This window comes from Mus caroli, unplaced genomic scaffold, assembly GCF_978045245.1.
Source record: "Mus caroli unplaced genomic scaffold, Mus_caroli_1 scaffold_16, whole genome shotgun sequence".
Classification (NCBI taxonomy): domain Eukaryota; kingdom Metazoa; phylum Chordata; class Mammalia; order Rodentia; family Muridae; genus Mus; species Mus caroli.
Window position 1 is genome coordinate 95558425 of NW_028227271.1, and position 26109 is coordinate 95584533.

At 42.1% G+C, this 26109-nt stretch overlaps 2 protein-coding genes and 1 non-coding gene across 6 annotated transcripts in view; 1 reads left to right on the forward strand and 2 right to left on the reverse strand.

Moving 5' to 3' along the window:
* Ranbp3l (RAN binding protein 3 like) overlaps positions 1-6479 on the reverse strand; it is a 62873-nt gene extending 56394 nt beyond the window's left edge. For all 4 annotated transcript variants that reach the window (XM_029469552.2, XM_021183869.3, XM_029469551.2 and 1 more), the window contains exon 1: positions 5916-6479. In XM_029469552.2, the coding sequence (XP_029325412.1) occupies positions 5916-6006 (91 nt within the window). In that variant the 5' untranslated portion in view covers positions 6007-6479. The remainder of the gene's footprint in view (positions 1-5915) is intronic.
* A 16753-nt stretch (positions 6480-23232) lies between these two features.
* Positions 23233-23358, forward strand: LOC147000809 (small nucleolar RNA SNORA40). The gene has a single exon (XR_015045663.1). It is a non-coding gene; the product is annotated as a small nucleolar RNA SNORA40 (small nucleolar RNA).
* Positions 23359-23702: 344 nt separating this feature from the next.
* Positions 23703-24517, reverse strand: LOC110310839 (synaptojanin-2-binding protein). Its single transcript, XM_021183952.2, has one exon. It carries the CDS (start codon positions 24452-24454, stop codon positions 24017-24019), a length of 438 nt encoding a protein of 145 aa, XP_021039611.2. The 5' UTR covers positions 24455-24517; the 3' UTR covers positions 23703-24016.
* Positions 24518-26109: the final 1592 nt, after the last annotated feature.

Sequence of the window (26109 nt, forward strand, 5' to 3'; positions counted from 1 at the left end):
CTCTTGTCTTCTATTATCCATTGACATTAACATTGCTTATCTTATAAAAGTTCTGCTCTCATCAGTTAAGAAAGCTCACTTCCAGTCTAATATTTTGATTTTTATTTTACCAATTAGAGTTGAAAAGTTTATCAATTTAATTGTTTTCCAGGAAATAGCTCCTGAGAACCAAGGATGAGTTGATTACTTCCTTAAAGCTTTATTCTGGAGACTAGAAAAACAAACAACATTTGTTTCTTTGGTTTCCTTAAATATGCATTCAAATATGTAATAAATGTGGCCTTGCGGAACTGTGACCTTTCTAAAATGTGGTAAAATACACTTGCTACAAAGTTTGTCCTTGTGGCAAGCATTCAGTTCAGAAGAAGTAATGATATTGCTATCGCTGTTCATCCACCTCCAGAACGCTTTACTTTATAAACAGAAACTGCATCATTAAGCCATCGTTCACCACTCCATCCATGGGGGAAGTTTATTAAAGTAAGGATCCCAACACCAAGTCCAAGCTTGAACACAAGAGTCAAACCGTTTTTCAGGCACAAAGCTTCTTATTTTCCCAACTCTTTAAAAGTAATCCATATCTATCTCTATTCATGTGTGAAGATCAATACAAGCAATTCTCCACAGTCAGAACAAAAGTCACTCGAGCCTCCGCAAGGCTCTCTTTAGGTTGCAGTGTGGATCCTTCCACCTTTGGTCCGAGTTCATTCTGACTATGTGTCATTTACATGATGCCACACTGGATGTACAGCATCAGTGTTTCAGGACCACAAAGGAAGGTACAAATCTATTTGGAGAACCATCACATTGTCTCATGAAAATCTCATCTAAAGGAATTACACATTTATAATGGTGCAGTAGCAACTGTAGTCCCTCTTCGTACGGTATGTTTATTTCATTTATGTCATAAGTCCCCTAGGTAATAAATAAAGTACATTCATACATAGCTATAGGAAAGAATTGAAGAAAATAGTATACGCATAATAATCCAAATGTAATGTGTATTTTAACTCTATCCAAAGTGTTAAAGAATATTAGCCTAGTTTTTAATATTTAATTCCTCAGAAAACCCCCATATGAAATCAATCTTGAGAGAAAAGACATGTTTGCATTCTCAGGCTCTGACGTTCATCTACATGATGGTAGGTATCATTAAAATGTGTTGATTACAAATTAAAGGCTGGGCTGGGGTGTCAGTCTGTATTTCTTTCTATTTTGTATGTTTTTTATTGAAAAATAAATTTTTTCAAACACTGTATTTTGATTATGTTTTCCTCTCCCCTAACATCTCCCAGTTCCTCCATACCACACCTCCCAGAGGAATCCAACCCTTTCTGTTTCTCATTAAAAAGCAAACAGGCATCTGAGGATGTCTTTCAATTCTTGACTTTTAGGAAACTACCTAGAATAATGTACGTTGGGGATAAAGCACAGACTGAAAAATGACCAAATATAATAAATACATGTTCTTTGTCCCTGTGTCTTTCACAAAGCTTCACAAACTGAATTTTCTGAGCAGCAGATGTGACTTTGTTATGCCAGTGAAATGGCAATTAGACTCAAGATATTTTTAAGGGTAGGGCTGGCCACATTATTGGAGGCTGAACTCTTCAGCTTCTGCTCACTGAAGGGATATAGAGAAGGAATGATAACTGAGCTCAGTCAAGTGATCAATGACATCATCAATGCAACTCATATGAAAACTTTAGACACAGACCAGAGGGTTCTGCTGGCTGATAAATCTATCAGTGTGTGGGAGCAGGGCACAAACTGACTCCGTGGAGACCAGCCCCTCTGCTCATAATCCACCCAGACCTACAGTTCAAATCTCTGACCTGGTTAATAATCTGCATCCTCTGTAATGAAGGAATGATCACAAGTCAAGTAATACAGAATTCTGTGGCTCATCCTGGTGAATTATCAAGTCTGGGAGAGGACTAGGACATTTTGAATTTGTGGCTGATCCTGCAGAGCTGCGATTAGTTTGCAAGCTCCTGGAATTAGTGATGGGTGTCTGAAGTGGGACAGCCTTGTAAGATTATGTGATTACGTGTGGAGTCTTTGCTGCCTCTTGGTAGTGACAGAATTGGATTGAATCACAAGAAACTCAAAGAACTGATGTCAGAATTGTATCAATACACACAAAGAATATTAAGAGGCATTCCAAGGCATTTTGGATGCTTGTGAGAAAGTTTCTTTGATATGAACCTATGAAAAATGATCAAATATTGTAACACTAAGGTATACACTCTGGAAAAGAGTTATACAGAACAAAACTAACTTTCCAAATAGCCCTTAATTATGATGTAATCTTAGGAAGGTCATTTAAGGTTGGAGGGTATTTCTACACATCTTTAAAATGAGCTCATTACACTGGGTTTTAGATCATTTTATGGCTCAATTTGGCTGGGTTACAGTACCAATATAGTCAATATATCTACAAGTGCTTTGAGTGACATTAAAATGTATGGCTTAGGACACAGTTCTTCACAATGTATACAGGTTCCCCCCAGTCATCTCAAGGCCTGAATAAAACAAAGGATTTCTCTCCGTTGAACAGAGAGGAGCAGCCACCAACTGGAGCAGCATCGTCACCATCACCATCATCATCGGTCTCATCTTGGGCTCAGGCTCATACCTAGACTTGCCAGCATCCATAATTGCCCTGTTTCTCACCATTACTAGTGCACTACTTTATATGTTTGTTGCATGCATTAAATGAGAACACACATGAAGTCATTTATAAATTTTAAAGCACTACACAACACAAAAATGGCTGCTGGTTTGATATATGTAATGCATAATGAACCTGACATGAAAACATTTATACTTACCAGTGTTGTCTGTGTTACCTCACAGATGTAAACATCAATCCTTACCAGTTTTGTCCAGATTACAGATAAGTAGATGAAAAATAGCAAGGAAGAAGCTGTAAGGTAAGAGGAAGCAGAAAGAGAGAGAAAGGTGCTAAATTTCTGTTCTGAAAAAGTGTAATGTCTGTCATTGAGAGTCAGCTTAGGGTGGACAGGAACCTTAGCTTAATTGGATTAATTCATTTATCTACCAAGCATGTAACCCAAGGCTTCACATAGTTGTTGCCCAAACAGTCAAAGAGTTAATAACCTCTATCTATGCAATCAAACAAAATGGTATATTTTCATGAATGACTAGATAGTAAGACTCAAATACCAGAGTTAAAGTAGAATACATTAGCATACTGTGTGCAGGGCTAGAAATACATGTGTGTACTAAATCTGACCATGCTTTAGCAGAGTTATATGTTAATAAATCAAAGTCCACATGGTAGATGAGAACTAGAATTAACCTGGCTGAAGTGAGGCCAAAAGCCTCATATTCATATGAGTTTATATATGTTCTTAATCAACACATGCAGCAAACATCCAAAAAGGGAATTAGTCATGGTTTGTGTGTGAGAGAGAGAGGAGGGGGGAGAGGGAGAGGGAGAGGGAGAGGGAGAGGGAGAGGGAGAGGGAGAGGGAGAGGGAGAGGGAGAGGGAGAGGGAGAGGGAGAGGGAGAGGGAGAGGGAGAGGGAAGGGGAGAGGGAAGGGGAGAGGGAGAGAGGGAGAGGGGAATATGGATAGAGGGAGACAAAGACAGAGAGGGAGAGAGAGACAGAGATGGGGGAGAGGGAGAGGGAGAGAGGGAGGGAGCACTTATGGATGCTGGCAAATGAAGCTGGGGTACAGACCCACAGTGACTTCCTTTTAGAAGGCAATGAACAGCTTTGCCTCCTTGGACCTTTGCTGAACTTTGCAAAATAGCAAGGCACAAATATAGCTTTGGGAAAACCCATTGCCACCACACCGAATGAGCACCTTCAAACCTCAAGACTGCAATAGATGTAAACATGTAGGTTATAGGAACTGGGCTGCCATTTAACAGGTCACTGGTCAGACCTCTAGATGACATTTCTTGTGGCACCCAGTGGCTAGTCTGGATTTCATTAGCATGCCTCACAACTTCAGGGATGGTGGTTTTGGTGGGCATATATTTTCAGAATTGGCCCCAGAAGAGTGTGGTTGCTTTCCAAAGATTCCAAGTGAAGAGCTCCCGGTTGGGAAGGGAGGAGCAGGCTGGAGCCTTCTTGGTATTTTGGGAAGTATGTCATCATAATGATATTTCCAGGCTTCTCTGGATGGCCAGTAAATGAGAAACCATCAAGACAGCCATCCTTAAATTAAAACAACAGAGGGATATTATTTTCCACTTATAAAATTGGAAACAAACTCTAAAGCTAATGCCCAGTCTTACGGGGATCATGCCCTTTCCGAACTTCAGTCCTGGAGAGTGGAAAACCACTTGTCCAGAAAAAAAAAAAAAGTTTAAAAATTGCATAATCTTTAGGACATATCATCCTCTAAGAATTTGCCCCATGAAATGAATCGTCTGTGTACAGTTATAACTATTAACTTAAGCTTAACTGGGTTAACTTTAGTGACAAGTGTCTGATATTGCCCACTAAAAATAATGTTGGAGAGATCATATGTAATGATGCAAGAATTTGTCCATCATGTACTGGCATTTAAAGGGCAGTTTACAGAGTACTTCGTGCCAAATAAGTGGAGTCTTTTTGTTTTTAAAAGCAAGCAAAATAACAGCCCAAGCACATACATTGAAGAAGAGACTAGGCTGCCTGTTAAAATATTCACAGCAGGCGTCTTTAGGAAGTCACTTACAGGACTTCTTTTTACTCACTTCTCGAGGCTCCTCTCACCAAATTTTCTATTATAAATATTATATCTGAATGAGAGAAGCTGAGTTCTTGCACATTTTAAATAAAAGAGAGCAGCAAAGAAACACCTAGACAAAAACGAAGATTTCCTAGTAACACGTGAGCCACGTGGACAGTGCCACGTCTAAGGCTATTGGCTCAAAATTCCCTCTTTTAACCTGGGTGGTGCAGCGTGCTCTGAAAGGCTTATACTGTACTCCTTACACAGGAATCATCTCCTGTCCCTGCTCTGCTAAGCCCCGTGTGGCATGAGGTCACTCGGCTCAGCTCCGGAATCTTGCAGGGAGGTGGCTTGAGACATTCACCAAATGTTAGCACACCGACACTACCTTGAATGTGGGAGGTTTCCGTCCATTAGCAGCTACCCACCAGGAGAGTGAAATCCAAAGCCAAGTATACACAGAAATAAATGAGGCTCTCATGCACTGTATATCCTAGATCCATGACAGGCTGCAAGGAGTTAGATGCATTTGGAAAGTTCTTAGCCTGGGGGAGGGGCAGGGGTGGTGCTGATGTCATCAGCTCACAGCCTTTTCCACTAGTGTCTTCTGTTGTCCTTATCAAGGGAATAGAGTAGTAGTTGGTCTATTTGTATCAATCGTCTGGCTGGGTAGTCAATCTGAAATGCTTTTAAAGATTATTTGTGGGAAGCCTGGTGAGGTGTGGCGTTTAGATGTCCATCAAGTCAAATGCCACACTGTCTGTTCCAGATCTCTTTGGATTCTAAAAATGAGTGTCAAAATATGCATTTTCCACAACTGAATGAGTCAGAGGTCTTCACAAACTTAGATGTAAGCAGAGCCCCTACCAGTAGTAGGACATGTGGTTAGCGCCAGGCTAACAAAGCTGCTCTTGGCTAAATTTCCTCAGTAGCCCAGTCAGCCTTGCCCTGATGGGTGTTTTCAATTATACACACTCGAGCACACTCTACACAACTGACAGTGTCTAGAAGTTTGAGTACCTGTTTCCAAGGAATATGTATTCTCAAAAGTCGTTCAAGAAATGATAATCCTTTAAATCAACAGCGAGGCCACGGGAACCGACTGTCCAGCCTATTATTCTTCCTCCCAGAGAGTCCAGGCTCTTCACCAGCCCACCCTTCCCCAGACATACAAACGGTCAGAAAGTCACAGAGCGCAGGACTTTGCTCTCTAGACCCACCTTGCTGTTGCAGATTCTCCTGCACCTGCAGCTGACGCGTGCACGAACTGGTGAACAGGTGGCTGTCGTTTTCCCTTTGTGTTGTAGACATGGTACCAACGATCTGGCTGTGACTCGGGGACCACTAGCACAGTTTGTCTTAGTCAGACATCAAAAACTGCCTTCAGAAATTACTTGGAAAGAACACAGAGGCACGCGCAGATCTCGCCTCGCATGTAAAACATTTACTCCTCGAAAAGCATGCCAGGGTTTCTACTGGCTAAGAATTCTGCAGTAAATATTTACCAGTATCGCACCTCCTGCCTATAAAGATGCCAACTTATTTGGCTGGAAACACGACTTAACTCTTAGTTTATTTCAAAGCGCCCTGGACCTTTCCCCTTTTAGAATGTTCAAAAAGAAACGATGTCTCTCGGTGAAACTAGCTCTCTCGTTCAATTTTAGCCGTTTTCAGTTCCTTCTCTGCTGTAAAGTCCAGTCCCTCTAGTATAGAGAGGACTGCTAGAGAAACAAGCAAAGGGGGAAAGCGCTGCAGGATTAAATCAAGGCTTAAATCTGCCTGGTTGGAGTTCGCCCCTTGTGACAGTTGGATGTGAACAGTTCTTAAGGGAGGCTGGAGGGGAGGAGACTGAGCTAGCTGATTAGCATAGAGAGGCAGGCAAGAAATAGCATTCTGTTTTAATGGAGTGACCAAAGCAGGGATGGTAAAGATGTCCGGACAGCACAGCAATTAACCACTTTACTTCTGCTGTGTTGTCATTAAAGCCCAAGCCCAAAGCAGGGCTTGGGCAGTGCAGTTATTCTCCGGCACATGCGAAATGGAAAAGATCCAGCTGGATCTGGTCAGGAGCTCATGGAAATGTACTGCTGGGACTCTCGAACTCTGTAAACAGCTCCGAGGCTCCAGGAGAGGAGCACAAAACACTACCCGGAAACATTACCTTTGCTTCCCAGCACAGTCTCGACCACTGCTGCCTCTGGGTTGTAAGACAAGGCAGCTTGTGAGGTTTCTTGTGCTTGCCGGTCCATCACTGTTAGAAACCAAACCCTAAACTCCTTAGATTCAGTGAAGTCATAAAGAACATCATAGGTCCTGCCTTGCAGCGTGACTCTGAGCGAGATGCTCTGCTTGAATTTGGAAACTGGTATAAAACACCCTAATAAGGTTGCCTCCTCATGATATCTAGAGGCAGGGGGATTGTGTCTCTTCTTGTTTTCTTCTTTCATCCTAAGGCAATTCACAATTTCCCAAGCATATTTTCATTTCTGAAAACACATGAAATGCATATATCACTTCACCTTTGTAATTCCTGTGACTAATTCAAATGAAATTTTTGTATTATATTTTGGGTTTTATTTGATAAAGCTGGCATAAAGATGTAGACTTGAAGAAGTGGATTCCTGGGCACAATCCGAGATATAAAGTTAAGTATGAAATCTACACACTCTCACACACATATGTTTGTATGTGCATACCCGGGCATACACTCACACCTGAGACAATGCACACCAAATCACACATGTATCCAAACCCAAATGTGTGTGAACGAACGCACACACATGCACACCCACGCACATGTGTTTCTTAATTCTCTGTTCCAGGAGAATTTTCTTCTTTTTTGGAAACCTGCATCTTTGTGCTCTCCAAAGAGTAGAGTGGAAAGATACATTGTTACAGGTAAGAGGCTTGTCAGCTGCTACTCTTAGGGGAGATACTTGGAACTTGGTGTCTCATTATTAGAGTTGACAATTCAGTTGAACAATCTAATGGTATTGCATTCACTAGAGAATTCTCTCTTCTCAGTTGAACCCTATTTACAAAGCAGAAATGCATTACATTAGTCCTCAAGAAAGTTACTTGCTTAATTCACAGCTCTCCTTTTCTCAAATATATTTGCAATGTCATCAAGTCTATGGGTAAATGATATTTTTAGTTTGAGTTTAGTTTTGAGAATTTCATACAAGTTTTTTTGTTTTGTTTCGAGACAGGGTTTCTCTGTATAACCCTGGCTGTCCTGGAACTCACTTTGTAGACCAGGCTGACCCCGAACTCAGAAATACACTTGTCGCCTCTGCCTCTGCCTCTGCCTCTGCCTCTGCCTCTGCCTCTGCCTCTGCCTCTGCCTCTGCCTCTGCCTCTGCCTCTGCCTCTGCCTCTGCCTCTGCCTCTGCCTCTGCCTCTGCCTCTGCCTCTGCCTCCTGCCTCCTGCCTCCTGCCTCCTGCCTCTGCCTCCTACCTCTGCCTCCTGCCCCTCTCTGCCCCTCTCTGCCCCTCTCTGCCCCTCTCTGCCCCTCTCTGCCCCTCTCTGCCCCTCTCTGCCCCTCTCTGCCCCTCTCTGCCCCTCTCTGCCCCTCTCTGTCCCTCTCTGTCCCTTTCCGCCCCTCTGCCCCTCTCTGCCCCTCTGCCTCTGCTGGAATTAAAAGCGTGTGCCACCACCGCCCAGCTTCATACAAGTTTTGACTATATCCATCCTCTCCCCCACCTTCTTTCAGGTCCACTTCTTCCCTACCTATCTAACTTGGTGTCCCTCCTTTTACCCCATCAAATCATATTAAACTATCGTATATACTGTTGGAAGTAGATTTCTGATGCAGCATGGTCAACTGAATGATGGCAACACTCTTGATAAGCGTTGATTATTCCTCTCCTGGCAGCCATCAGCAGTCAGTAGTACATTTGCTAGGAGTGAGTCTTCATGCCCACCTTCTCCTATCCGTGTAGTCTGGCTTGAGGCTACTCTGCTGCGAGTTCATATGTGCACCTTTTCTGTCCAGAAGACACTCCTTCCTAGTATCAATTCACCACCTCCAGCTCTTACAGTCTTTGGTGAAATATGTTACACGGACTTCAAACAATAACATGACATTTATCTTCATCCTCAAAGGACAGGAAAAAAATCCATAACAGATTAAAACTGGAGAACCTGGTCTGGTCTCAATATTACTTCAAAACTATGGAATGTTTAAAAGGCTATTATAGTTCAGGTATAATTAATTACCACTGAGACTTTAGGCTTCCTGTTAATTTCAAATAACAGAATCTTTGTTCCTTTATGTAAGCCAGTTGTAGTTCCTACTCCCAGATCATTCACCCTTAATATATTGACCAGCAATATTATGGATTGTAATAAGATGATAATAAGATCCTGAGTTTCAGGATCTTACAATGTATAATAAATCAGCCATCAAAGAGGGACATGTCTAGCTAGAGTCATATTATTGCAGGTTACTCTAAGTTTTTAATCTCATAGAGCTTCCTAAGTAATACAACTGCCTGAATTCTCACTGGTATCCTCTGTGAAAACATGGCTTTACTAGACACCGGTTTGCTTGAATACCTATTATCCAGAGACACTGCCTACTCATAAAAGGTATTGTCCTGGCTGGTTTTGTGTGTCAGCTTGACACAGGCTGGAGTTATCACAGAGAAAGGAGCTTCAGTTGAGGAAATGCCTCCATGAGATCCAACTGTAAGGCATTTTCTCAATTAGTGACCAAAGTGGGAGGGCCCATTGTAGGTGGTGCCATCCCTGGGCTGGTAGTCCTGGGTTCTATAAGAGAGCAGGCTGAGCAAGACAGAGGAAGCAAGCCAGTAAGAACATCCCTCCATGGCTTCTGCATCAGCTCCTGCTTCCTGCCCTGCTTGAGTTCCAGTCCTGACTTCCTTGGTGATGAACAGCAATGTGGAAATGTAAGCTGAATAAACCCTTTCCTCCCCGACTTGCTTCTTGGTCATGATGTTTTGTGCAGGAATAGAAACCCTGACTAAGACTCACTATTCAGAAATCTCCAATCCATTGAACATTTCAGTCTTGGGTATCAAAAACCTCATCTCAGTCTTATTGTCAAGGCCGTGGTAGTTCAGAGTAATAATGTCTGTTCTTTGGCTGGCGAGCACTAGTTCTGGCTGCTGCAGGGCTCCCTCTGGAGGTCAGCAGAACCCAAGGTTAGTGCACTGAATCACCTCAGCCCCAAGGGACCTGAGAGCCACAGGATTGCAAGTGGAATGTCTGCGAGTTTAGGAGATGCTTGTAGTCTGTATCTGCAGAGGTGGGAAAGCTCCCAGGTCCTCCTCCTCATGGTGAAATCTGGTTGCTGTGTAGTGGGATTTAATGTCCCAAAGCTGCACATTCGTTTATCTTTATTGAAGTCTCTTTTTCCCAATTGTTTTTTAATTGGATATTTTCTTTATTTACATTTCAAATGTTTTCCCCTTTCCAGGTCTCCCCTTCAGAACCCCTATCCCATCCCTCCACCCCCTGCCTCTATGAGGGTGCTCTCACCCACCCACCCACTCCCATCCTCCTGCCCTGGCATCTCCTACACTGGGGCATTGAATACCCTCAAACCCAAGGGTCTCTCCTCCCACTGATGTATGAAGCCGAAGAAGAAGGAAGGTCAAATGTGGATGGATGCTTCAGTGTTTTTTAGAAGGGTAAACAAAATACTCACAGAAGGAGATATGGAGACAAAGTGTGGAGCAGCGACTGAAGGAAAGGCCATCCAGAGACTTCGCTACCTGGGAATCCATCCCATATACAGTCGCCAAACCCAGACGCTATTGTGGATGCTGGGAAGTACGTGCTGATGGAAGCCTGATATGGCTGTCTCCTGAGAGGTTCTGCCAGAGCCTGACAAATACAGGGGAAGAAGCTTGCAGCCAACCATTGGACTGAGCTCGGGGGTCCCTGATGGAGGAGTTGGAGAAGGAACTGAAGGAGCTGAGAGGGTTTGCAGCCCCATGGAAGGACCAACAGTGTTAACAGGTCAGACCCCTCCACCCCCTAGAACTCCCAGGGGCTGAACCACCAATAAAGAATACACATGGAGAGACCCATGGCGCTGGCCCCATATGTGGCAGACATCTTTTTTTTTTATTTAATTTTTTGTTTTTTACTTATTCACTTTACAACCTGCTCACTGCACTCCATCCTTCCCTATGCCCCCTTCCCTTCTCCTCTCAGTAGGTGGTAGTGGTAGTCCTCCATGGATAACCTCCCCCCCCCACACACCCAGCACTTCAAGTCTCTTTGAGGTTAGGTGCTTCCTCTCCACTGAGGCCAGGCGAAGCAGCCCCGCTAGAAGAACATATCCCATGTACAGGCAACCGCTTTTGGGATAGCCCTAGTTACAGTTGTTCAGGACCCACGTGAAGACCAAGCTGCACATCTGCTCCGTATGAGTGGGGAGGCCTAGGGCCAGCCTGTGTATCTTCCTTGGTTGGTGGGTCAGACTCTGAGAGCCCCAATAAAACAAAGTAAAACCAGAGTTCAAGAGAAAAAAAAGCTGTTTTATTTGATTGCTTTAGGGGAAAATATACCCAAAGTACGTTGATCCTGGTCCCATAATGTCCGCCCTCCGGGAGGGGTAAGCTGGCCCTGGAGTCTGACATTGTCTACAGGTGCTGGAGGTGCTGACACCAAGATGAATCAAATGGGTTGGACAGAAAGAGCTTTTTGCAGGTAAATATGTAAATAAACCTTCATAAAATCAAACTTTTGTTACTTCATCTAAGCTTACATTAATGGGAATAAATGCTAATCAGTGTCTCCCATCCTGTCGTAACTACCTTCCTTGTTGGGTGATTTGGGTTTTCTGGGTCCATCTATTTTCTCTTCCTTTTCTATCTCTACTTCTCCTCATTCTCTGTTACTTTTATGATAACTATGTCACATTTAGAATGGTTGTAATGTATAAAAATGAAATTAATTTGCATTCCTCTGGTGGCTGGTGTGGTTTTCATATCCACGTTGGCCATTCGCATTCTGTCTTTCGATAACTGTCTCATTAGCTCACTTCTTGATCGAGTACTTCATTTCTTCCTGTTTAATTATTTTGAGTTCTTTGTTCTAGATACTAATTCTCTATCGGATATGTAGCTAGCAAAGGCGTTCTCCCATTTTTAGTGTGCAAAATGAAGATTATGTTAAGGTTTTATCTCACTCTGGTCAGGATGGTAGTGCTTGAGAAAGCAAACCACACAGGCTGGCAAGGGTGTGGGCACAAGGAACCAGAATTCATTGCTGGTGGGCATGGAAACTGGTTCAGCCACTGTGAACATTAATATGCAGCTTCCTCAAGAAAACTGAAAATAGATCTGCCCTATGACCTAGCTCTGCCATTCCTGGCTAGTTACCCAAAGGAAACCAAGTCAACACATCTCAGAAATATTGGTAAACTGGTATTTATTTAACACTATTTACAATAACCAAGTGGTGTAAACAAGCTATGTGGCTGACAACAGAAGAAAATAAAGATAAAGAAATATATGAATATATTTTTGAACATATGAAAATATATTCATATTTTTATGAATATGAATATGTGTGTGTTAGGGTTACCATTGCTGTTGCAAAACAGCATGACCAAAAAGCAAGTTGGGGAGGGGAGTGTTTATATGGCTTACACCTCCACATTGCTGTTCATCACTAAAGGAAGTCAAGACAGGAACTCAAACAGGGCAGGGACCTGGAGGCAGGAGCTGATGCAGAGGTGCTACTTACTTGCTTGCTCTGTCTGCTCTCTTATAGAACCCAGAATTGCCAGCCCCAGGATGGCACCACCCACAAGGAGCTGGGTCCTCTCCCACTGATCACTAATTGAAAAAATGCCTTACAGCTGGATCTCATGGAGGCCTTTCCTTAACTAAGGCTCCTTTCTCACAGATGACTCTGGCTCCTGTCCACAAAATCAGCCAGGACAATTTAGGACCCCAGATCGACATAACCAGAGAAAAATCACTTCATGATATATCACAATCAAAATGTCAAGAATAAAAAGTGAAGAAACAATATTAAAAGCTCTGGGGAAAGTGTCAATTTGCCTATGAAAGTGAATATATTACAATAATATCACATTGCTTGTTGGGACTCTAAAAGCCAGGAATGTATACAATGTTATATTCTAAACCTTGTGAGTAAATGACAGCCCAAACTACTCATGCCTAGCAAAGCTCTCTCTTTAAAATGATTGAGAAAGCTGGGCATTGGTGCACACCTTTAATCCCAGCATCTGGGAGACAGAGGCTAGTGACTCTCAAGGACATCTTAAAACAAAACAAAAAAAAAAGGCAGATAAATTGGTGAAGAAATAACATCTCAAAGCAAGGGAAAAAAAAACTAAGGCAATTTATGACAATTAAGAAAAAAATACTTAAAGGAATTCTATGCACAGAGAGGGAAGAGGTAACCACATTCACAAATGTACAAGAATATATGACATAAGAGAGATAGATAATCGAAGGAGAATTGGGAAGGAACTCATGTCCAGCACAGCAAACCATAAAGCCCCTAGCACAAAAAGGGGAAGAAGAAAGTGAACAATAATGCAATTAAGTCAAACCAACAAAACTGCATAAAGTAGCAATACCAACTGAACTTGATGGATTAAAAATGGAGAAGAGAAAATTGTGAGGTTAGGGGAGGGGTGGATCTAGGAGGAGTCAGGGGAGGGGCAAAGCTGATCAAACCACGAATGAAATTCTTAAAGGATGAATACATTTAAGAGAGAAATGAATAAAAATTTCATTAAAATAATTCATGATACATACTTACATTTTATATACTTAAATTTTAATCTTTAGTCTTCCTGCCTTTACCTCCCAAGTGCTGGGATTTTAAGTATGTGCCAAGTATAAATTCAATAATCTTTGCTATTTGGCTTTACGTATTTTTCCAATTAGTGTGCTTAAGGTATACACAGGAGACTGAGGCCCGTTTCACTGAGCTACTTGTTAGCTTGGTTTAAGCGGCCTTAAATGCAGGGTCAGTTATAACTCAGTGGTAGAGGACTTTTCTAACACACGAAAAGTTTGGTATTTGGACCCCACTCCTCAGTGGAGTTGGGAGAATCACTTAAATATATAGAAGACATCAGAGGAACTCTGGGATGGAATGAAGACACCCACAGAGCAGACAGGATGACATCCTCAGCTGGAGTCAACAGAGAAGCTTCTCAAGGCAGCTGTCCCACTTCCTTCTGCTCACTGCACTTCTGTAGCTTGCTCTTAACTTTGTCCTCAAGTGTGATGCTCCACCCCTTGAAATCCGGTGAGACTTGAGAAGGAAGTTTTGAACTGGATAGTCAGTGAAATAAAAATATTAAGTTTGATTACAGATATAGGAAATTCGACCAATGCAAACCAAAGTGTGCTTTAATATTTCAGCTGGATAGCAAGAGCAGGGCTTGGAAAAGAGAACTGGAAAAAAACACATAGCGAAGTGAAGATGTGGCCTTTTAATCAAGTCTTATTTGAGTTTTTCTGACGAACACTACTTTTTGACAGCACCTCACTAGAAAATAGGACACTTTGAATCAGATGTCACTGGAAGCACCGATGTATGATTTGTGCACAACTGTATTACCCCAGAACTTCACAATATCTGTTTCTTTACCACCATCCAGACTGAGCCTGAAACGCTGGTATGTGGCTTTGCATCCATGTTTTAAAGCATCTCGGGTGATTCTAATGGGCATTCATGGTTAGACCATGGGGTAGGCATCTGGTTGGTTTGTGTCTGTGTTTGTCTCAGCTTTGGGGATATTCTCCAGTTTATTCTACTGATTATGTCTTTGGCCTCAGGTGCTTTGCACAACAGACATTTTTTTTTTTCCTTTTCTGAGGAGTGTGTGACAGTCACAGGAGTGACTCTGTTTATTTTAAAAATAAACAGTGAAAATAAAGAGTGAAAATCAGCTGTATTGAAGCCGATCAGTTGTACTGCTTCCATTTATTTTAATGACACAGATCCATTATGGGAGGAGGGCTCTACTGTAAATTCCTGAGGCTGCCAGGGCAGCAGCCTTAGACAATTATAGGATTAGTACAAATTTTACCCATTTATTCAGCCAATGGATATTAGGCACCAAGTATATTCTAGAATCTGAAAATAAAACTGAGGGATATGATGCCAAGCTTCACACTGTTCTGTTTTTGTTATTATTTTTTGTTTGTTTATTTGTTTGTCCCACCATCAAAGAAATTAATGATTTCTTAGCCATCTGGAGTTTACTAGTTTGTAACTCTGACATCTCAACTACTGTTTTCTAGACTTTGAAATTTGATATCCCAGTAATTTTTTTTATTGAGTGAGATACCAATTTCTAATTTTTCAACTTTGCACAACCAAATGAAAGTCTTTCTAACGCAAACATCAGCATGTAGACCATCTTACTATAAAGAGTCAAGTTTTGTGGAAAGTGCTGCAAATCTTAAAATTTAAAACCAGATTGTTATCTATCTGCATCTCTGTCATAGGATATGTATTGTTCTCCATATAAATGTTATTATATATTACAAGACACAATGGTAGCGAATATGTAGAAACAGGACCAAATTTGTTCCCCTAGGAGCCTCTTCGGCCACCAAGAAAATGTACTTAACCATGTTTTCAATACAAGAAAGGTAACAAACTTCTGAAAGGGAGGACACAAATGGGGTCAGCCCTAAGATTACTCGAGTTAATGTCTTAAGAGCAGCTCAAGTCTACAGAAAAGGGAGGAGATCCATGCAATCTTGGAATACTCTGGGATGATAAGAGCTAGGTTCAGAATGAGCAAGGCGACTGGAATCCACAGGAGAGAATGCTGGTCATGAATTGAGCTGTGTAGACACACATGTCAGAACACTCACAGCTCCTGACTTCAGCTGATGGGCACAGCATGAAACTACCCTAGGCCAGAAATACAATCACTTGGAACAGAGTCAGGTTAGGATGCCTGACAATCACACAGGGTCAGAATAGCGCTTGTACCCAGGATTCACAATGGGGACCTCATGATTCCTAAGTCTAAAAATAAACAGAGTCGTGAATTCGTGTGTGTGTGTGTGTGTTTGATAACCATTATAAGCCCACAAATTCAAGCACAAGATTCATAATGAAAACAATGTCAAGACATATATAATACATATAGAGGGAAAATAATAATTAGAGTAGATTTTATGTCATTAAAATGAAGTTAAGAAGAGAGATCTCACTCATGATGATTTTAAAATCTTTAACAAGTTACAAATACAAGGGACTTCCTTGGGCTAGAGACTGCTCAGTGGTTAAGGACGTTGGCTGTTCTCAGAGGTCCTGAGTTCAATTCCTAGCAACCACATGGTTGCTCACAACCATCTGTAGTCGGATTTGATGCTCTCTTCTGGTGTATCTGAAGATAGCTACAAGGTAGCCCTACATATATAATAAATAATTCTTTAGGAAAAAAAAAAGAAAATTCCTCAGTTTTACAGAGGAAATGGATATGCAGCCCATACCTACCTCAGACTCAATGATGAAAGAATGCATTATTCCCCCCAGAAACACACACAAGAATGTCTATTTCAACAGTTCAATTAAAAATACATTATATGAAATTAATAAGGAATAATATGAACATTATTTTTAAAATTGTATGGGATGTTCTGGTCAGTGTAAAAAGGCAAGAAAAAATAAAATAAAATCACCATGACAGAGAAGCACCTGAAAAAATGTTCAACATCCTTAATCATCAGGGAAATGCAAATCAAAACAACCCTGAGATTCCACCTCACACCAGTCAGAATGGCTAAGATCAAAAATTCAGGTGACAGCAGATGCTGGCGAGGATGTGGAGAAAGAGGAACACTCCTCCATTGTTGGTGGGATTGCAAGCTTGTACAACCACTCTGGAAATCAGTCTGGCGGTTCCTCAGAAAATTGGACATAGTACTACCGGAGGATCCAGCAATACCTCTCCTGGGCATATATCCAGAAGATGTCCCAACCGGTAAGAAGGACACATGCTCCACTATGTTCATAGCAGCCCTATTTATAATAGCCAGAAGCTGGAAAGAACCCAGATGTCCCTCAACAGAGGAATGGATACACAAATTATGGTACATTTACACAATGGAGTACTACTCAGCTATTAAAAAGAATGAATTTATGAAATTCCTAGCCAAATGGATGGACCTGGAGGGCATCATCTTGAGTGAAGTAACACAATCACAAAAGAACTCACACAATATGTATTCACTGATAAGTGGATATTAGCCCAAAACTTAGGGTACCCAAGATATAAGATACAATTTACTAAACGCATGAAACTCAAGAAGAATGAAGACCAAAGTGTGGACACTGTGCCCCTTCTTAGAATTGGGAACAAAACACCCAGGGAAGGAGTTACAGAGACAAAGTTCATAGCTGTGATGAAAGGATGGACCATTTAGAGACTGCCGTATCCAGGGATCCATCCCATAAGCAGCTTCTAAACGCTGACACCATTGCATACACTAACAAGATTTTGCTGAAAGGACCCAAATATAGCTGTCTCTTGTGAGACGATGCCGGGGCCTAGCAAACACAGGAGTGGATGTTCACAGTCAACTATTGGATGTATCACAGGGCTCCCAATGGAGAAGCTAGAGAAAGTACCCAAGGAGCTAAAGGGATCTGCAACCCTATTGTCGGAACAACATGATGTACTAACCAGAACCCCGGAGCTCTTGTCTCTAGCTGCATATGTATCGAAAGATGGCCTAGTCGGCCATCACTGGAAAGAGAGGCCCATTGGACTTGTAAACTTTATATGCCCCAATATAGGGGAATGCCAGGGCCAAAAGAATGGGAATGGGTGGGTAGGGAAGTGGGGGGCGCTATGGGGGACTTTTGGGATAGCATTGGAAATGTAACTGAGGAAAATATGTAATAAAAATATTAAAAATTTAAAAAAAATCACCCAGACTGAAATGGAAGAAGTAAATGATTTTTTCAGATGATACAATCATCTATGTAGAAATGTAGGCACAATTGCCACATGAATAAATGAGTTTAGTACAGAGGTAGATTTTTAAATTGGTGTGGAAATTGGACTGTACTTCTATGTACTAGCCACAGAAATCACCAAGTGAAGCAAGACAATACCACTAGCAACAGTATCAAGAAGGATGAAGTCTTAGGAGGAAGATCTGACAAAACACGATAATAATCCCAACATTGAAGACATGAGTGATGGAGAAACACACCATGTTCATAGGACAGAAGACTCCACACTGCTCTGGTCTCAGTCTGTCCAGGTTTAGTTTTAGCTGGAAAATTACTGATTTCAGAAGGAAATTGGTGGTTTCAATAAATATAACTGTACAAATTGACTAACGAGTAGAAATCAGAAGGACATAGACTAGGCCAGATTTATTTTGAGAAAGAACAGAATCAGAGAACTAATATTACTTGATGAAGATTTGTTATAGTTATAGGTTGTGGGCCACCTTGTGGTTGCTGGGAATTGAACTCAGGACCTCTGGAAGAGCAGTCAGTGCTCTTAACCACTGAGCCATTTCCCCAGCTGTGTTATAGTTATAGGAATGTAAATAGGAAAAGACCAATACCAATACATGTAGATAGATCTGTATATGGAATGAGTTATTCTGAAATAAACTAACACATATGTACACAGTTGCTTTGGGAAAATTGCAAAGGCAGCTTGCTCTCCGTGGAGAAAAAAGCAACCAATGGGAACAAATGCAGGACTCACATCCAAACACCAGGCAGAGGCAGGGGCAACCCAGGGAAGGAGAGGCAGGGCTATAGGAGTCAGAGGGATGGAAGATACCACAAGAACATGTAGTGCCAGGGACGGGTTTAACTCCCCTCCCCCCCCCCCAAAAAAAAAAAAAACAGACAGGAGCTGATCTGATGCAATTTACAGCAGGGTCTTCATTCTATTCGAGCTAGCTGGGGCCCCTTCAATGACTCACCGTCATGCAAGATGGTTTTGATGATGGGTGAACCCTGGATATCTATCAGGCTCTTTACAGTAAGCAACAAGCCAGGGGGGTGGTGTGTAAGTGTGCAAGCATCTAATTGGAAAGCTCCTGTGGCCTTTAATATAATTGGCTGCTGCTGGGAGTCATATCATAAACTTAACTTCTGCTCCCCTCTGCATTGGTGGTCATTAGGCAAGATGTGGGCTTGTAACCCAGGACTTCAGGTTTGTTGGAGGAATAACCTGGAGATGCTGGTCTTGTTGGGTATTAGCCTAGAGACTGGAGCTACTTGGAAACTAATACTAGGTACCAGCCTGTTAGTTTATCAGAGTTCAAACTTAGGTCAGGTTCTCTAAAATGAGTCTGAACTAAAAAGATTTGACCTCTCAAACACAGGCCACAGACTCAAGGAAGAAAGGCTCATAGGGAAACACAGAAACTGAAGCGACACACACACACAGTCTCTCTATGAGTCTGAGCTGCGTCCTCTTGTACCTTATGTTTGTGTAGCTTGGTGTTAGTGTAGACTCCTAACAGGAGGGGTGGGGCTGTCTCTGGCTCTTGTGCCTATGCTTGGGACCCTTTTCCTCCTACAAGGTTGCCTTGTCCAGCCTTAATATGAGGGTTTGTGTCCAGTCTTATTGTATCTTGTATCGTTCTGGGTAGATATCCCTTGGAGGTTTGCTCTTTTGATTTTATTTTCTTTATAAGGGAAACAGATCCTGGGGAGAAAAGGGGAGATCCAGGAGGTACTGGGAGAAGAGGAGGCAGGAGAACCTACCGATGGGTTGTAATGTATGAGAGAATAGGTTTTTTAAAAAGCCAAATAAATACTGGAGAAAAACAAAATAGCCTGTTGGTCCATTTGGCTGCTGTTGACCAGAAGCAGGAGTATATAGAAGTATATAGATAAATGATATAAATAAAGACATTAAATTTTAGTTATGAAGGGAAGTGGATTAAAAATGCTACGGAATAAACTCATTTCATCTGTAAAGGTTTCTCACACACCTTCTCAAAGGAGTTTCAGTCCATGCGAGGCGAAGACAACACAGTTACAAAACTCTCTGAAGACGCGGTGTTTGGATAAATCCCTGCTACGCTTCACACCGTCCACTTTTCAAAGGACTATCACCACTTTGGTGTTTACTTTGTCCAGACTCGGTCATGAAGGCAGGCAGTCGAAGCTGTTTTCTGGATTTGGCTTCCCTTGGGATATGCTTTGATATGAAAATCAAGGGCTTATCAAGTTGTGCTCGTTCCAGAAATAAGAAAGCAGCGCTTACCTTGCCGTGGTCTTCTTAATATTTTTACAGCTGTCTCTCTCAGAACTCACTGCCTGTTGCTTGGAATAACATCTTTGCTGGTTAGTGAACCCTGAGGTGTTTGATCTGGTGTTTGCTTATGTAATCTTGTATTCAAAATATATATTGTATTCAAAATACATTTGGGAGCTATTAGGAGAACCAAGGTTATGACAGTTAGAAGAACAAAGAAAGCCCTTGCCCTTTATATTAAATCTTGAGTTTGACACACGAGTATAAACGTTGGAGTAGTGGGAAGAAGCAGTGGTCATTCCTTCAGTTTGTGGGAGATGTGTGAGTCAGTTTGAGCTGCGATATAATAGATACCCCAAAGGCTGGGCAGGAAGAGCACCTGTTTCTTATTGTTCTGAAGGCTGGTAGTCTAACATCGAGGTGCTAGCAGATCTGATGTCTGGTGGGGGTGCTGTATATATCTGTGTTCTCACTCAGTTTTCACCTATCACAGAGAAGATGCAGTCTCTCTAAGCTTCTTCCTTCCAGGGTAGGTTAGGGATCTGTCTTCATGACCTTGTTATCAATTGAAGCCTCTGCTCCCAGAGATCAGGTTCCCGCTTAAGAATCTTAGAGGACACAGATCCAAAGAAGTTAAACAAGAAGGAAGGCCCAAGCAAGGATTCTTGAATCTCATTTAGAAGGGGGAATAAAATAATCATAGGATGGAGAGAGGGAAATGGGTGGGAGAGGGGACGGGGAGGGAAATGGGGGGGAGGGTTTCAGGACTAAGTGTGGGGAGAGAGGAGAAAGGGCCAGAGGGCTAGGAAAATGAATGGAAATCTGCTGCTTGTGGCAATGGAGGTTTAGGGGGCTTCTCTAGGACAAGCCAGAGACCTGGGATGGGGGAGGCTCCCAGGAATCTATGGGGGTGACTTTAGCTGAGACTCCTAGCAGTGGGGATATGGAACCTGAAGTGGCCGCCTCCTGTAGCCAGGCAGACACCCCCCCCCCCCAGTGAAGGGACAAGAATACCAACATACCCACAAAACTTTTGACCCAAAATTTGTTCTGTCTACAAGAAATGCAGGGGAAAAGATGGAGCAGAGATTCAGTTGCCATGTTGCTGGGTAAATACATCAGTCAGTCTAAATAATGTACACACAGAGATGAACACACAGCATGAAGCACGCACCACACCACTGCATGGTGACTTTCTAATTCACACTTGCTAAAGAGCAAGTTCTATAATGAGTCTTTTTTTTTTTTTTTGTCTATTAGAATTACATATAATTCACAATGACAAATATAAGAAATACTTTATGGAAACTTAAAAATACCTATAATCAATTTTCAAAACATTAAACATTATAATTTATGTGGTAGGTGCATCATATATAATTTTAAGGTGGTAGGAATATTTGAGTTAGTCTATAAGGAACATAAAATTTGAATAATCTATATAGATTCTCAACATCTCATCTAGTTTTCATATAACTAAGAGTGAAATATTACAGTATTTGCCTAAAAATTAAATGTTTTAGTTAAGTGTTTCTTTCCTAAGGAGACCCAAGTGTTAGTAAAACTTCTACCAATGATATTTTTTATTTAGATCAACAATACAACACACAGCAGTGTTTTATCCTCCTTGCCATTAGTTTTACTTTCTATGTCTGAAGGCCTTTCAAAATCAATTTCCAAGCCCTGAGGTGAATACTAGAAGTAAGCAGGCCCATGGCAGATCTGTTACCCATGCCATCAGATACAAGAAGGGTAGCAGACACTGGGCCTCCAGAGTGCTGCTGGTCAAGACAAGCTCTGGAATACGTCTTGCCTTCTATGGAGCTTACAATGGCTCCTGTTACTAAGTCAGTTTCAGAAAGAACTGAATGGCTTAGTTATGTGAAGACTGTTTAAAGCAAATGTCTCCCTGCATCAAGAGCTTTCCCAGAGGCAAAGTCTCACTGGACTGTTCTAGACTTTGCTTTCCATTCTCCCCTGATGCCACTACAGGATGGCTTTCCTTTTCTGAATTCCTTACAATACTTGCTGGTTGTCTGCTTATCTTCTCTGTTGCTGCACTGTGCTCTGTTTTGCATGGCAATATTTTTCTTACTGGCTGTGTTTATTACTCACCCTGATAAGATTCTTAACTTTTCCTCTATTTATGCATGCTCTTACTAGATGATTGGACACCTAACGATTCCCTCTTCTATGAAATCCTCAGTGCCCAGATCTCAGGAGCTATTTTCTTTTGCTGTCTGTAATATAAACAACTTATACTTAGATAACTAACTCCATTTTAAGGGTTTTCTTCCTAACTGTAACCACAATGTCCCTTTGGATGAAATATGTGCATTTCTCTTTTTATAAAGGTGTCCTGACAAAACTAATGTGCAATCAACATCTGTTAAGTGACTGCTAGACTGTCAGGAAAACTCTTCATAATCTTATGTCAAAATAATAGTCTGGCCAATGTATTGAAAAGAAGGAAATTATTTTGTTAAAGTGAAAAAAAAATAGGCTTGGTTCAACTATCCTCAGTACTCTAAAACCAACTTAGATGCTACACGAACAGGACAGCTCCCACCTCGCCAATATCCCTGCATCTCCAGCATCTCTTCATCTACACTGTGGACTCAGGCTTTCCTCAGCAATGCTCACCAAATTTCCTTGCACCCTCTACAAACAAACAAAACTTATTCCTTCTCCTTTTTTGAAAAATGGTCCATTAACCTTATTAAAACCAAAACTAGTGTTTATAGCTTTGGGGGAAAATACCTTTTTCAAAAAACACTTTTTTTTTTTTTTTTCAAAAAGAAAACCCATACCAATGCCTTCTCATCCTAACTCAGTCAGAAGCAGGCTGATTCAGGTCCATCCTGCCAGCAGGGCAGTTCCTTCCCTTAGGCTTTTTGTCTGACACTAGAAACTGAGAATTGTTAAGCAGCTTTGAAGGCTCAAGTGCCACCTTGAGACATGATCTTTTTCAGCTGTCTTGATGGTTGATTGGGCCCTGCTGCTTCCCATCCCATACCAATGGATCCTTTAACAGTACTGTAAAATAGCAACTAAGGCAGTTCAGAGACTGATGGGACTCATCTTTATACCCCAAAGCCTTTTGAACAAATTGACTTGAGTAGAGCTGCCTTACTACAATTTCCCACAGCACTGTAGCTACTGAGTAACACCAGTTGCTCTACAATTTTTAACTAATTGCTTCAGTCATTATTTTCCTAATGTCACTGACTGAGCATTCTCTTTTAAAGCTAACTTCCCCATTCTCAATATACATGCTCTGCTAAGAGTTCTTGAAATGTTTCAGTTATGATCATTCCTTAGCATGGTGTATGTTTTTAACTTGTGGACAAAGACTTACAGGCAAGTGGAAAAAGTAAGTTCTCTTTACATCCAGAACTCATTTTTCAATATGAGTCTTGATTGTATATGAGGGAATATGATCCCCTAGTCCCCAAAAATTGTCCATTAGAAACCCAAGAACCAGTAGCTTTCTTACCTCTTTAATTCTCCATAAGGCATCAATTTTATGCTACTCTGTGTGTGTGTGTGTGTGTGTATTACTGTATACATGTATTTTCTTTTTTAATTTAAAAAAATAAAAAAGAAAGAAAAAAAAAACTTCATTCGCCTATGTCCAATATAGGCATCTAGGTATATAGTTACAAATTAAAGGCCACAAATACTTCCCAAGAAAAAGCGTTTAAATAAAAAAAAAATCAGCTCCCCCTTTCACATAGCACAGCTAGCCATCAAAGCACGCCAGCTAAGAGAAAGGTGTCGTCCATGGAGACAGGAAGGCCGAGCTTTTCCTCTTTGGATGATAGCTGAGTTTTTATTGGCAGTCCTAGTAAAATATGTAACTTCTCATTCATTCTAAGCAAGGCTTCCCCCGCACCACCACCACCACAGCTTTTCTTCAAATAACCCCTGTACTCTTCCATTAGAATTGGAGATTTTGAATAGCAGGGTTTTGGGTGATAAGCAGTCACTTTAAATCATGTATTGGCTATGTGGAGGAGAAAGAATATGGGAGGATGTCAGAGATGGTGAGTGAGAGAGAGATAGTTCATTGGACACACTGGAAGACAGCAAGCATTTCAAAGCTGCTTTCGGTATCTCACGAAGGCCCAAACTGCTACCATGGTGAGGGCAAACACTGGTAGCAGCACCATAGCTTCAGGAACTCCACTTGGCTCTCCTTCACCTCGATGTACTATAGGTCCGTTCTGCACTGGTAACCTGTGCTGTACTCTCAGGGACACAGCACATCCCGCATTACGGAAGAGGTCTACAGCATCTTGGTGCAGCAGGTTCTTCAGATCTTGGCCATTTACCGAGAGGATCTTATCACCCTCCTGGAGCCGCCCATCCTGGGCCGCAGCCCCATCCTCTTTGATACGGCTGACGTAGATGCCACTGTCGTTGGAGACATACTGTTGATCTGTCCCACCGACGATGTTGAAGCCCAGCCCCGAAGGTCCTCTCGTCAGGTTGATCTCTTCCTCCGTGACTAAATAATCCACCCGTCCGTTCATATCTGACTGCTCTCCGGGCGGAAACCCGGGGTCAGCGGGTGCCCAGAGCAGGTGAAGGTGGATCAAGCTATAATGAGTCTTTTTTAAACCCAGAATTAATTACCTTTCAAAGAACCTGTTGACTCGCAGAATGTGCTTGCAGTGACTATTGGAGGATTTTACAAGTATTAGTTAATTCTGCCTGAACTGATTTGATTACCTTCCCAGTGGAAAGAAGGGCCAAGGAGATGGGAGAGGTTTTGCAGAGAGGAGAAGAGGAAGAGCAGTGGTCAGTGGCTCTTCTGTTTTTGCACTGCTAGCTGCAAGGAAATTTGACCAAGGATGAATTGTATTGTTTGTTTTATATTTTCTAAGGATATACAACATTTACTTCTGCAGGCCTGGTACACAGTGTCTTAGGGTTTTACTGCTGTGAACAGACACCATGTCCAAGGCAGACAACATTTAATTGAGGCTGGCTTACAGGTTCAGAAGTTCAACCCATTATTACCAAGGCAGATTCATGGCAGTGTCTAGGCAGGTGTACTGGCTGGTTTTGTGTCAACTTGACGCAAGCTGGAGTTATCACAGAGAAAGGAGCTTCAGGTGAGGAAATACCCCCATGAGATCCAGCTGTAAGGCATTTTCCCAATTAGTGATCAAGGAGGAAAGGCCCCTTGTGGGTGGGACCATCTCTGGGCTGGTAGTCTTGGGTTCTATAAGAGAGCAGGCTGAGCAAGCCAGGGGAAGCAAGCCAGTAAAGAACATCCCTCCATGGCTTCTGCATCAGCTCCTGCTCCCTGACCTGCTTGAGTTCCAGTCCTGGAATCCTTTGGTGATCAACAGCAATGTGGAAAGTGTAAGCTGAATAAACCCATTCCTCTCCAACTTGCTTCTTGGTCATGATGTTGGTACAGGAATAGAAACCCTGACTAAGACAGCAGGTATGGTGCAGGAGGAGCTGAGGGTTCTACATCTTCCTCCAAAGGAGGCCAGGAGCAGACAGTCCTCAGGAAGCTAGGAGAAGGGTCTCAAAGCCCACCCCCACAGTGACACACTTCCTCCAACAAGGCCACACCCAACTCAACAAGGCCACACATCCTAATAGTGCCATTTCCTAGAACAAGCATATTCAAACCACCACACACAGGTACTATTTAATAAAAGGTAATTACATCTGATATTACAGCCATCATCTTTTACATCATAATTACTGTAAGACTACCTGTCAAAGAGGCTCTGCGGAGTCCATACTTGAATTCTTGGCAATTTGGTTAGGCAACAGGATGGCCCCCAAGACTCTTCCAAGCATTGCTCTGGGTCTGTTGCATTGAGTAGATGGAACATCACATCTGAGAAAACACTCCGTGCTTGTAGCTCACTGTGCTTTAGTTGTTGTAGTAGTTTGAATTAAGAATGCCACCCCCGCCCCGTAGGCTCATATTTTTGTATGCTTGTCACCAGGGAGTGGCACTATTTGAATAGATTAGAAGGATTTAGGGGTGTGTCTCTCTTGGAGGAAGTGTGTCACTGGGGGACGGGGCTTTGAGGTTTCTGTCAGACCCAGTGATGCTCTTTTTGCTTGCAGATCTCAGTAGTTCTCAGCTACCTCTTCAGCACCTTACCTACCTGTGCCATATTCTCTGCCGTGACAATGGACCAAGTCTCTGAAACTG